Raw genomic sequence first — 13,610 nt, forward strand, 5'->3', positions numbered from 1 at the left:
CGGCGTGTCTGTGTGCGGCGTGTCTGTGTGCGGCGTGTCTGTGTGCGGCGTGTCTGTGTGCGGCGTGTCTCTGTGTGCGGCGTGTCTCTGTGTGCGGCGTGTCTCTGTGTGTGTATGTGTGTTCCACTTCAGATTCACCCAAACAAAGATAACCGACAGGTCCTGCCATGACATGCATAGGACTAACTTATTGACTGTCTGTGAGATGAAGAATATTTCCCAGTATTATTTCATGGACATGGCTGATATTCAATATTAATACATAGTTGACACCTGCTGGTTCTGGTTAAAATTGCATTGACAATCATGTTCAAAATTAATTTATTATGAAACAACATACTCTTTATCTATGTTTTTATTTCCAAAAATGACTTCAATCTATCAAAGATGACATGCCAAAAACTTTGTTTCCCTAACAGCTTAATTAAACACTATTTACTCATCACATCAAAAGCAATGGGAAGTAGATATAGTGAAGCAATGAAGCAATTATAACTGCATTCAGATTGATAAAATGCTCGGGGTAAAGTATTTGTAATTTGACATTACAATAGTAGTTGTTCACAGTAAACTCAGGTTGCATTTAATCTGGAAACCTAGAAATTCATGTGTGGAAATTATTGTTAGCTTAATCTTCCCTTCCTGATTAGCAACCATGTCTGTGTGCCATTTTTATTTGTGCATCCGATACATCCGAGGTGATGTTTACAATGATTTTTACAAATACAAGCTTTGTTAGGATTGATCTTAATGAGAACAATGTGTTGAACATGCATCACTGGTTGTCAGCATTTAAACCCCAGGTCCACCAAGCTGCCACTGCTGGGCCCCTGCGCAAGGCCCTTAACCCTCAGTTGCTCAGTTGTAAGTCACTCTGGATAAGGGTGTCTGCTAAATGCCATAAATGTAAATGTAAATGTCTGAAGTTGAACATGAAGTTGGCAAGAGTTACTTGTGGTTGTTCATTACTTTAGCTTGTAGCTGCATCTTCATATCTACACTTTTAACAGTGTAGTAGTGCAGTGTTGCAGAAAGAAACGAGTAGTGATGAGAACAGGGTTCGGTGGTGAGAACAGGGTTCGGTGGTGAGAACAGGGTTCGGTGATCAGTACACGCTTTAGTGAAAATAACAAGGTTCAGTGATCAGTACAGGGCTCAGTGGTGAGTACAGGGCTCAGTGATCAGTTCAGGGTTCTTTTTTAAATACTGAATACCTCTTTACTGCAGCATTGCCACCTAAGTTTCACTTTTCAAAAGCTCAAATGATTTAAATTAGTTGTCTTATCTTCTTCATAGACCACATGTGAGAAATGTGTCTAATCGTTTTGGAAGATTTTTTGTTGTGTGTTCAAGATGCTCTCCTTGAAAACAGTGGCTTCCTAATTAGGCCAATGTGTTGAAAGACAGCCACTTGTCCTCAGCGGCTCTGACTAAATGCTTGGCATTTACTGCATACCCCCGTATACAGTATCAGTCCTCTTGAAAAATGAAAAAAGCAAATGTTGGTTGGTTGATTATCACTATCATGATTATCAAGACGTAAAAACACTCGAAAGCCGACCAAACAAGAAATCAGTTCCTTGAAGTGCACACAGACTCAAAAAAACATGACCAGACATAACCAGTCCTTAAGTGAAAACAGACTTGGGTGTGGGGGAATAAAGTAAATTCAATAATTGTAGTTTGCCATGGAAACCTTTTGATGTGCTTGTTAGTTCAGTCTTGCACACAGTTTTGATTTTCCGTGTGGTCCACCCACCTATCCTGATTTAATTACCAAAGGGCACTAATTAAGGAAATGTTTTAATTCTTAAACGTCTTCTGTGGAAGTGTATGATGTAATGAAGATAACTGTCCAAAAGGGGGAGCCAAAACTACATATATGCCAGATGTTGATGTTCGAGAGTAAAGTTTTTCATATTAGTCAACACTATAACCGAAACTAGCTTCACAGCACCTTCTAATTTATAGAACGTTTTACTGGCTTTAACTGCTCCAAAACAATTCTACACTGATGCATGACTCACTAGAGTGAGGACTATTTTAGTTTTATTTATTTTGATGCTTTGTGACAGTTATGTCTTGGATTTGTTCCCCAGGAGCTGCACATTTCACAAAGCCTTTTGCATATTCACTAGTCTTACCCGTCTCTTAAAAAAAAGGTTTCATGCTCTTTTTTTTTTTAACTGACACATGGCCTCACACCATCTTTGATCTGAATGCACACATTCATAATGCAAGAACACTTCACCTCAGTAAAATGTCTTTCTTTGTTTTTTGCCTATGTTTTTTTTGCGGTTAGTGTAAGCACACTTGATAAATGATTGTTCCCTCTCATCTGTAGATGCTGCAGGACTGCCCCAAAGCCAGGCGTGAGGTGGAGTTGCACTTCCGAGCCTCGCCCTGTGCTCACATCGTGCGTATCATCGATGTATACGAGAACCTGTACCAGGGCCGCAAGTGCTTACTCATCGTCATGGAGTGGTGAGTCTTATGTCTCTATCGCAATGAGTGAATGTGCTTCAGGCGTGCATCCCCCCCAGCCCAAAGCGTGCCATTGTGAGATTTTGCAATAATGACATTTGATATTAGTATTCATTCCTGACTAGCCCAATACCGATATTGATTCAGCATGGTCTTTCCGCTCAGTGTTCTATATTTGCGTCATACAATGCCTAAAGTTTACAAGCTACTTCCTTCTCATATACCAAGCTGTGAAGTATTTCTTTCTATTATTGAATCATTTGTGTAACTGATTAACAGTCCTGAACTAACTCATCTCTGGTGCCATCTTGTCAGAAGGTTTCACTGTGTTATCTGTGTAAAACGAGTACTAGCAGGTGTCCCAAACACCAGTTTATAGTAAACGCAACATCTGACACGGCTGTTAGCATAAATGCGCTAGGGGAAAAACGGGGCCCTTCAATTTTGGCGTATAGAAACACATCCTTCCTGAGACTGTGACCTGTTCTCCATATAGTAAAGAGAATAAACTAGATTGGTTGTCAAATCTGAAGTTCTGTGGTGCAGAACGCAAGATGGGAAACAGTATTTTCTTTAAACTGCATAGATTTACATTCCAACATGTTATGACACAGAATATGCGATTTCTTATTTAATCTAAAGAGGGGGTTAGCCTTCATTCACATTGCAGTAAATACAGCTAAAGCAGGTACGGGAAAAGAAAACAGTCATAGTGACTGATATTACTGATCTTTTCCTTCATCCTTTAAGTTCAGACTTCATCTTATGCTCATACAGTGAGCTTTAAACATTAAAATCTTCACGAGCCATACCTGTCTCACATTATATTCTGTTAAATATGGTGCCGCTAGTCAGCGCTACAGTTGGTTATAAGTGTTTCACTTTGGTACACTGTGGCATATTGTAGGTTCTTTCAGTATTGCCTTGCAATTGTTTTAACACTTCTTGTTTCTTTTCGCACCAGAGTAGAGAAGTGAAAAACAAGCATTACCCTTTAATATATCTTTAGTTATGAATGGTATTTTCTCTCAAGTCTGCACTTGGGTAGTCATTGTACACATGGTTTAAAAGGACTATCATGTCAAAACATGAGTCTGGAAATCTTAGGGGTTGAGAGTGAGAGCCAGCATCTCCTTAGTTTTCTTAAATGTGATTAGTCTGCATTTAGTGGAACAAAATAAAGCTGGCATTATGTGCTTTTTGTTCGCTTGATGTTAGCTAATAATCTGACCATTTTTGGACACATAGTCAACACAGAATAAGCATTTGTGGCAATGCCGTGCCATACCTTTTAGTGTTTCATTTGGAGAAGAAAAATGCTTCCAGCTGAGCTTTTAGTTGTTCCCAACTTCCTTAATTTTCTTAGTAGCTTTGTGTCTGAAGATCACTATACTTTATTAGTTTTAGTACTGAGGTGATCCAAGTCTTCTTTATTTATTATTTTCACTGACCATTGAGTTTGACAGTTCCTCACCATGCAGGAGTTCTGTGGTAAACTCTACCACAGCATGTCTCACAATTTGTCTGAGTCATAATAAATTTACTGATAAATGCAGACCCAGCTGAAAGGGAACAAGCAGAACTGGAAACCCCAGTACACATGTTGCTTGCATGAATCTTTAGCTTCCTTTTCAGGATTTATTCTTATTTTTCATATGTTTGGAGTAGGCTGTTGGTTTCTCTATTAATATCTCTGTGGAGAGTGTGATAAAATTGCTTCTGAAGTACCCTGAGATTTTTTTTTTATGTGAAATTGACGGATGTGGCACGTGTGGTTAAGACATGCAGTGCATTTAATGTTTGTGTGACTCTGTCATGGCAAAAAGTTAAAAAAGAAAAGAAAAGCGATTACACCTCAGTGGTTAACAGTCAGTATTTCATAGGCTTCCATGAGGCCATCTATTACGGCTTCAAAAAGATTACAAGAAATCAAACTCATGATGTATGACAGGAACAGAATGTTCAGGTCAAAAGAACCATGCACAGCACAGGTAGAAATGGAAACTGCAAACATTCTCTTTTTACTGCTTACACTCGGATTTCCTCTGAGAACTTGCTATAATATCATCATAACACCTTTGATGTGGAAAATTGCTTTAAAAGTGGGGTTAAAATATATTTGCATGCCATTTCAGATTTTTTCCTTTCTTTGATGTTGCAAATATTGGCACATGCCCACGAGACTGTAGTGTAGTATGTAGGTGCCCAGCCTCAGACCTAACGATTTTTAAAAGGTGACCAAGCAAGGAGATGTTGAAAATATACTGTGGTTTATCACCCCTGATGATCACCAAGCAACAGCTCATATACATTATGACTAATTTAGATGTTTCAATATTTACAAAATAAAGTTAATAAATTTTTTTCTCCCCCATATGATTTTAATCTCATTAAATTAGAATCTAATCATGTATTGGGACCCTATTTCCTGACGTGTCCTAATGAAGAGCTCCACAGATGAATGCTGGCTTTCCTGGTAAATAAGATGCTTTTTGGTGGATCCACTTCTAGTCTATATCTATTATTCTATCATGCTCCACAGTAGCCATTGTTATTATATTTAGGCCCAAATACTAAACTATGCTTAGACCGACTGTGTTCGATAGCTTTTTGACTCCAAAAATGATATTTGAAAATTATAGGTAATGTTTGTGAAATAAATCCATGCTGACCCGGGTGCAAGGAATTTGTTTTACATATACAGAAACCGATTGAGCATAACATTAAAACCATCTGCCTCATACAGTGCTCCACTTGTGTCCCCAAAAAGCTCTGATCCATCAAGGCATGAGGTTTCTGGCACCATTTTCAGCAAGTCCTGTAAGGTACAATGTGAGGCCTCCATGAATCAGGCTTTTTTTTTTTTTTTTGGGTCCAGCGCTTACCACAGAAGCTTTATGGGACTGAACTCTAGGGGAAGCCAAAGTAACACACACGAGATCCCAAGGTTTACCCACGGTTAATAAGTATGTATTTCTTGTCATGACCCTCACATCCTGCGTACCTACAGGCATGCATACATACACGTGTATATAGTTAGTGTAAAGTGTAAGGTAACTGGAATGTTATTCACGAGCTTTTTCTTTCTCTCCTTTTTTTTGTATTGAAATATGGCTAAAAAGATTTCAGGCAATACTGAAAGTAGTGAAATGTGGTTTGTTCAGGGGGTTTTTGCAAGGTTTTTATTGTATCAGTATCCAGATACTATACATTTCTTCCGTTGTGTCGGCAAGATGATTTCATCTGAAATGGTCTGTTTCGTGTGATTCTGGCATAGAAAACGAGACTTACCTTGGTTAGGATAAATGTTCACAGCAGAGTTTAGTTAGTTTAAAGATGTCAGTCTTTATTTTATTTCACTTGAGATAAAGAGTTGTATAACCACAACAAATTACCTTTCGTTGTAAAATCAAATGTTTTTAACTAATAAATGCAATTTGGCTTTAAAATCACGTGTCCATTTCTATCGCTGTTACTTTGTTAGTCATTTACAGGCATGTTGTGTCATCTATTTCTCTCTCTATCTCTGAATGAACTTAATGATGACCTCATTCGTTTCTTTTTAACTGGCATTCTTCCAAGAAGGTCAGCCCACCCAACCACCTCTAGGGCTTCACACTTTTGAGTGGTTTATGCATCTGAAAACCACAATGAATAAATATGGTGCACATAAAGGCACCCCCATTGGAGTGTGTCTGATTTTATTTGCAGAGCTTAAATGGAAGTGAGGGTTTCTTGTCTGCATTGAACAGTTCTTTGAAAGTGAAGGTTAAAGCAGTGTTCAGCTTTACTATTTCCCCTTTAACAGGAAGAGGCATGTCTATGAGTTGTAGGTCTTTACTAGTCTACCAGGTTGGGAACAGCTTATTTAATGGTCTTAAAAGTACTGTGTGACCAGATTCTTATTAAAAGCAAACAAACAAAAAAGTGTTTTCTCTTAAGAATTAATGCACCTGTCGGATAAAATTGCAATAACGTCACATGGATATCGTTATTGACCTCTCCTAGAAGACATAGAATTTCTAAATCCACATAATCTGTCTCATAATCTGTTGAGCAGGCCCTGGTGTGTCTATTCAGGGGGAAAACTTCTCATCAGCTATTTGCTGTTGGTTTGTAACTGTGTAATGTAAAGTAGTTGTAGAAGAACAGATATTTAGTATTTTACATTTTTCCTGTAAAGTAGCCTTATTTACTGGCTCCAGTATTATATATGTTTGGTTAAAAAATTAATCGTATTGTATTCATTAACACTGCAATACACTATCAAATGAACATGTGGTTGTTTCAAACTCCATTGAAAGTTTAACTTTATAAGCATGACAGTTTCCATTCACATGTTTTCTTTCAATACTTATTAGCTGGAGAATTAATTGGAATTTTGGCAGCAATTCATGTAAAATCTTCTTTCTAGTTTTTTACTTTCTTAATGAAAACGTGTTATAACATAATTTACTGGTGGAAGTTGTATATAATTATAGTAATAATGATATGAAGAAGGAAAATACTGTGCTGTAACCCTGTAATCCCCAATCACCCAACATGGGACCAAAATCGCAGCAGCTCAATGATGCAGATTTGCTGAAAACAACAGCTTGTTATGTGAAAAATCTTCCCAGCTAGAGCGCTTCTTTTATTGTGTGGTCAGTACAAAGCTGTTGCATAATATGCAAATTGGAGCAAGCTGTTGTATAATGTGCAGTGTGTTGATTTTTGTATGTTGCTGGTTTGTTGCAGTATGGATGGCGGGGAGCTTTTCAGTCGGATTCAGGACAGAGGGGACCAGGCATTCACAGAAAGGGGTATTGTTCCTTCTTTTTTTAAATTCCCCTTTAGTCCTAAAACATGGTTACTGATTTTTTTTTTTCTCTCTTATTTCATTCCAGAGGCTTCAGATATCATGAAGAGTATTGGAGAAGCCATCCTGTTTCTGCATTCTATCAATATAGCACACAGAGATGTCAAGGTATGAGCTTTAATCCTTCTAACCAGAAGTCCATCTGATCTTTCCTGATCAGTTTTATTCGAGTCCAGTTTATTTTTCTTTCCTTGTTTTTTCAGCCAGAAAACCTCTTGTATACCTCAAAGCGACCGAACGCCGTCCTAAAACTCACAGACTTTGGGTTTGCCAAAGAGACGACCACACTTAATTCCCTGGCCACGCCATGTTACACTCCCTATTACGTTGGTAAGGATCATGATCTTCAAGGGCTCAAGCACAGTGTGCCCCCTCACCTCACCCTCACCCCTTTCTTTTCATTCGAGTTCATGTGTGGTACTTGTATCCTCTCATTTATAAATGTAACTGTTATGTTTTCATGTTATAGCCCCTGAAGTTCTTGGTCCAGAAAAGTATGACAAATCCTGTGATATGTGGTCTTTGGGTGTCATCATGTATATTCTGTAAGTGAATTAACCCCATACCCTGTCTTTCAAACACTTCCTTCGATATTCAATCAGTTCATAATTGGAGGACATTTGAATTAACTAGTCAGGACCCACTTTGTCCATGTTAATGTTTTTGGGTCTTTGAATTTCTCAGGCTCTGTGGCTACCCTCCTTTCTATTCCAATCACGGCTTGGCCATATCACCCGGAATGAAGAGGAGGATCCGAATGGGACAGTACGAGTTTCCCAATCCTGAATGGTCCGAAGTCTCTGAAGAAGGTATGGTTTCACATATTATTCCCAAATGTTTGCTGTTGTTTCATGATGCCTTTTGTTTTCATTTGTCCAAATGACTTTCTAGTGTATTCATATATTTACTTACTTTAATTTAAGCCAAACAGCTCATTAAGAGGCTGCTAAAGACAGACCCCGCGATAAGGATGACCATATCAGAGTTTATGTTTCATCCCTGGATCAATGTAAGTACATTTGTATGCAAATTACTGCAAATTTGTGCCATGTAATGGTTGGTCTGAATGAATTACTCTGTGTGGATATTTGCCTGTGTTCATGCAGCAATCAATGGCAGTGCCACAGACCCCTTTGCACACCAGCCGTGTACTAAAAGAGGAGAAAGATGTCTGGGAGGAAGTGAAGGTAACGACCCCCTAGGCACCATTTATCAACAGTACAGAACAGTTGTGCTTTTTGGAATTTAAAATTACTTAAATCAGCTCTGGTGTACTGAACAGATTAGTATTTAAATATCATAGAATTATTTTATTGTTTTTATTATTTTTTGAGAATCATCAGAACATTCTCTCCCCCTCCATTGTTCTTAATTTTGTCAACTCATTGCCTTCTCCACAGGAGGAAATGACTAGTGCCTTGGCCACCATGAGAGTGGACTACGAGCAGATCAAAATCAAGACCATTGAGGACTCCTCCAATCCGCTGCTGATGAAGAGGAGAAAGAGAGCCAACACGGCCTCTGAAAATCAGACACCTAACAGCTGAGGAAAGTGTTGGTCACAAACTCATCCATATATGTGTAGGTTCAAAAAGGTTATAATAAGGAAGCAATAATTCATTTTAAGAAATGGCAATGCTATTGGGAATGGAAATTAAAACAGAGTCTAATCTCTTTTACTGATTATTTTTGTTCTTTTTAGTTTTCTACAGAATTCTTTTTATTACTCAGTCTTTGAATCTATTTAACCACTTTACATCATGAGAAGGCTTTCGGAAATTGTAGTCAAAAATGGAAAGCCAAAGGGTTGTTTTCCCAAAAGAGCTGATGATTGTAGTTGCCTTTTCATATTACAATTAGTGTTTTCTCACGTGGCATTCTGGATTATTGGTGGAGAGACTACAGAAGCGAAGGAGTGGGTTTTTTTTTTTTCTCCCTTCCCTCTTCAAATCAAAGCCATTGGTACATTTATCACATGCACACTTGTCACCGCTATTTGATTTCCTATTCATTTGTTTTGGATGTTTTGGATAAGGAACTCATGCCTTATGCACACTTTTTTTCTCACAAAGTGCGTCCACCCCCCACCCCCGTCCCCACTTCACCCCCCTTTCTCAGAAACACCCCTGCACTATATGTTTAAAAGGCTAATCTAAAAAAAAAAAAGGGTAACACTGACGTGCAGACAGACAAACTTGTTCTTGAAATGACTTGTCGAATGTAGACGGACTCTCTTCCTGACTGTGAAGCTCGGAATACCTGTCACACTGCCTCTCATGATGCAGACGTTCAAAGGGTTCAGATTTCTACAGAGCTTCACATTTCGTTTTTAGTGGCCTGTGTTGCTGAGGTTATTCTACTGGTTTGACAGTTGGGTGTCTTTTTGGCACCTAATTAAACAGACTCCGTTTACAAGGAGAAACCTCTCCAGCACGTTTTATACATCTTTTACCCAGTCCGTTCTCATTTTTATGCTTTAACTGCCCTGTTTGGGTGCTCTGCAGTTTGCCTTGTCTGTGCTATGCATATTATCCACCAGCTTCTTCTTCATTTTTTTTTTTTTTTATTTTTTCAAACACCATGGTCAGTGTATATGTTGAAAATGATCTGAGGTTATACTGTAAGTTTTACACTGTTTTTTTGGGCCCTCATCAGTAAAATGCACAACCCTGTTAGGAGCTGATTGGTATGATAAGGGAATGTCTCGTTGTGAATGGACACAATGGATGAAATGTTTTCTTTCCAGTGACTATGCATTTGTTTGTATTGTCCATGGCAAGCAACATAAGAATGAACTTGCTATGTCAAATGTCAATAACATTTGTATAAATATCAGAGAACTGTTTCCTCTGACTTGAGTCGGCAAGTGTTACGCTGGGTTTTTTTTTCTTTTTTTTTTTTCATTTTCTTTTTATGTACCCTTTTGTGACAGGGATCAGGTTTTAACCACCCACTGCAGCATATGGTGGAAAAACGTATCTTTATATGTACAGAAAATCATCCCAGCGAACCGGCATTGCTGTTTTCTGTAGCACTGATGGGCAGGAGGATGATTTTATCCTTTTAGTTTATTATTTTTTTTTAATCCAAATTTTATATTTTAAAAATATGCATACAGGTTAATGTGTTAAAACTATTGAGTGGAAGCAAAGGACCGCTAACTAATTCAAAGCTGCCAGCTAATTCAAAGTATTTGTGCTTCCGCTCCCCCAGTGAGGAAACTGGAAGAAATTGTGTTTTGTTCCCCTCCTCCTCTTATTTTTCTTGCGCTCTATTTGTAAGCCATTCTCACAATTCTTTTATGTTCTCAGAAGTTTTTTTTTTTTTTTCTTCCCTCAAACGCGATAAAGATTTCAGATAACTTTTGCAGCGCAGAAACCAAAATGTATTTTCAGTGTTGAGTTGCTGTACTCCAGTCTGCTTCAACTTTGGATTAAAACGTATGAAAACAAATCTCTCTTTGTCATGTTTCAAAGCTTGGAATGTATTTTGTTCTAATTGTTTTCTTTCATTTTACCAATATTTCTCTATAGTTGGTCTGGTTAATAATCATGTTTCCTTCTTTTATCATTCTACTTTGATTCATTTAGTTTAAGTGAGACACACTGTTTACCAGTACCCCTTGCAGGTGGATGTCGGGCAATGACGTGGGTAACCTGCGGTAGATTTAGGTTACACTTAAGCTGAGGTGAGGTTTTCTGGGTTTGGCTTTTTTGCAACTCATCCTGAAATATTGGCAGTATGTCAAAGTGCATAAAGGTTAGATCTGAAATAAAGGAAGTTCATACCTCAGAAAGCATATGTGTTGAATATTCAGAAAGACTCCCATCTTGTAAAACTGACCACTATTTCTTGACTGCTCTGATGTGTGAAATATGACTGCAGTATCTGATAACATGTCTTACATTACGTTACGCTCTGGAAAACACTTCTGGACATTTCTTTAGAAGACAGGAAAAGGGGCTGGGTTTTTTTCTATTAAGCAATTTACACACAGCACTTATGTGAAAGCTCAGATTACATCAGATATGAAGTGTTACCACTCTAGAATCACATACAGTTAATACAGTTACAATTTTATATGCCCTGTAGCAGTCTATTGCTACAGTGCTATTGTAGAAATATGGGCAGATTAAACTGATTGTTTTGATATGATGTTGCCTAGAAATGTAGCTTGAACTTAAAAAAATAAATTGGCATGCACGTTAAACTCGTCTTTCTAAAATGGCACATTTTTCACATAGGGAATGTCTTGGAAGAAAAATTGCACCTGTTGTGAAATGAGCTTAAGACTACAGTATAAGAACTAGCCTCAGCCATGGTATTGTCTTTTACTTAAAAAAAATAAAAATAAAAAAAAGAGATGTCTCAAGTCCTATCCTGCACCATCCCAATGCGGTCATGACTCATTTTTTATTTTTTTTTTTAAAGATGTAAATGATTACAAAAATTCCACCATGTTACCCCACCAAGGCAGCTCTTTCCTGTGAGGGGTTCCTTAAAAACTGCACCATTTTTAAATTTGTCCACATCTGCATTTTATCTGATATAGTGCATCTTGTCTTACAAATGTGCAGCAAAATCTGCTGCGTTTTTAGGTTTCACGGAATCCCCGACAGATTTTAAAATAGTTATTATTTTACTATTTAAATTGTTTATGATGGTAAGCTGTTTGTGTTAAAAGGCTGCCCAAAATTTCCACTGCCTGAACCTGTTTGTAGCACGTATGCGGTGAATGATGCATATGAAATTTCAGTGAGTAACTGGCCATGCAAATCTAACTGTCTGCATTTTTTTTTTTTTTTTGTTTGGTGTTCTATAATGAGGAAATGAAACGTGTGTCATATTCATACTGGTCTATAGTGGTTTTTATATATATATATATTTCTTGCTGTACATTTTATGTACTAATAGATTTGATGTATAGCAAAAAAAAATATTTGTGTGATGATCAGAAGTATAGCAGACATCCACAGTGTTAAGTGTCACTGAGTGAGTTGTCATCTTTCATGTTGATGGCTTGACTGGAAGAAAACAACACCTTCAACTTGTTTCTTTCCATAACAGGACAAAGTTACTTTCATTGTTGGTAAACATAGCCAGGTCCTCGTACGTCAGTACCAACAGGTAGGTTGCAAAGGAAGTGAGGATGGAGAACCTATGAAACGGAAAGTTGCACTTGCATTGCTGTCCTATATGCATTGCTGTCATATATATGTGTGTGTGTGTGTGTGTATACACATACATGTATACAGGACCTTATGAGGCAGATGCTCCACTTGATATATTGTAAGGAGTCTCCAGTATCAGCTCTTTGTAAGTCAGAGGTTAAGCTAGAATTTTTAGAGAAGCTGATGAGAGATTGTTTGATCATACAGAGTTGCTATGATTATTAACGGGGACCTATTTGTTTCCATAACATTAGGCATGGCTCCACATGAACCATAGTTTTGTGGTTAAAGAAAAACAAAAGGCGTGCTGTTATTTAATATTACATATCCATATAGTCAGAAAGGCAACCATGCGAGATTCGAAGAACTGTACAGTTTTGTTTTACGACTTATTTTCCGTAAAAGTGCAGTTTTTTGGTTTCAGTGTGAATTGCAAACGCATTAAAATAGCAACCAATTGGCTCAGAGTAACACCTACACAAGGATAAAACAATTATCTGATTCTGTCTGTGATGCAGAAATCGAACATGATAAAGCACCAGATAACTATTAATAACTACCGGGCATGGAAAAAATAACTGCAGTCTGTAACGTGGCAAGCAATGCGCATAAAGAGATGCTTTCACATGGCTGAAACATGGTCCTGTGTTGGTACAGGTAAGGTAATCTGTGGAATGTGGAGGGTCTAACAAATTGTGTACTAGAAGATTTATGGTTTTAGATAGAAGGTACAATAAATGGGTTCAGTTGCAATTTGGCTGCATGTATTTTGCCCTGTCTGGACCCTGACCCTGGATTCTTCCTCTATTGCTCAAAAACGTATTCCTAACATACCGATGCTTCCATCACCATGCTTCACTGTGGGAATAGAGGAGTGCTGGGTTTCCATCAAACTTTTGTATTGTCATAACCAAAACCTTGGTGATTTGATGCTTTTCTATAATTATTTCCTAGACTTGTTTTGATAGCTGGTTGGTTCTGTTTGAATACTGTTTGTTTATTTATGTTCTCAAACAAACTCGAAGCCTTTCAGTGAGAAAGGCATTCATATTGAGTTCACATGATACTTTACTAGCACTCAAACCTTTTAGATTAAA

General features: G+C 37.8%; 1 protein-coding gene across 1 annotated transcript in view; it reads left to right on the plus strand.

Annotated features, from left to right (window-relative positions):
* mapkapk2a (MAPK activated protein kinase 2a) overlaps positions 1 to 10,795 on the plus strand; it is a 28,515-nt gene extending 17,720 nt beyond the window's left edge. Inside the window, exons 2-10 of the mRNA XM_060858193.1 lie at positions 2,345 to 2,484; positions 7,222 to 7,286; positions 7,371 to 7,450; positions 7,546 to 7,672; positions 7,812 to 7,887; positions 8,027 to 8,151; positions 8,266 to 8,351; positions 8,449 to 8,529; positions 8,743 to 10,795. Coding sequence (XP_060714176.1) covers positions 2,345 to 2,484; positions 7,222 to 7,286; positions 7,371 to 7,450; positions 7,546 to 7,672; positions 7,812 to 7,887; positions 8,027 to 8,151; positions 8,266 to 8,351; positions 8,449 to 8,529; positions 8,743 to 8,889 — 927 coding nt within the window. The 3' untranslated portion in view covers positions 8,890 to 10,795. The remainder of the gene's footprint in view (positions 1 to 2,344; positions 2,485 to 7,221; positions 7,287 to 7,370; positions 7,451 to 7,545; positions 7,673 to 7,811; positions 7,888 to 8,026; positions 8,152 to 8,265; positions 8,352 to 8,448; positions 8,530 to 8,742) is intronic.
* The last annotated feature ends 2,815 nt before the right edge of the window (positions 10,796 to 13,610 follow it).

Source organism: Tachysurus vachellii, chromosome 22 (genome assembly GCF_030014155.1).
Source record: "Tachysurus vachellii isolate PV-2020 chromosome 22, HZAU_Pvac_v1, whole genome shotgun sequence".
In the NCBI taxonomy this organism is placed as follows: Eukaryota; Metazoa; Chordata; class Actinopteri; order Siluriformes; family Bagridae; genus Tachysurus; species Tachysurus vachellii.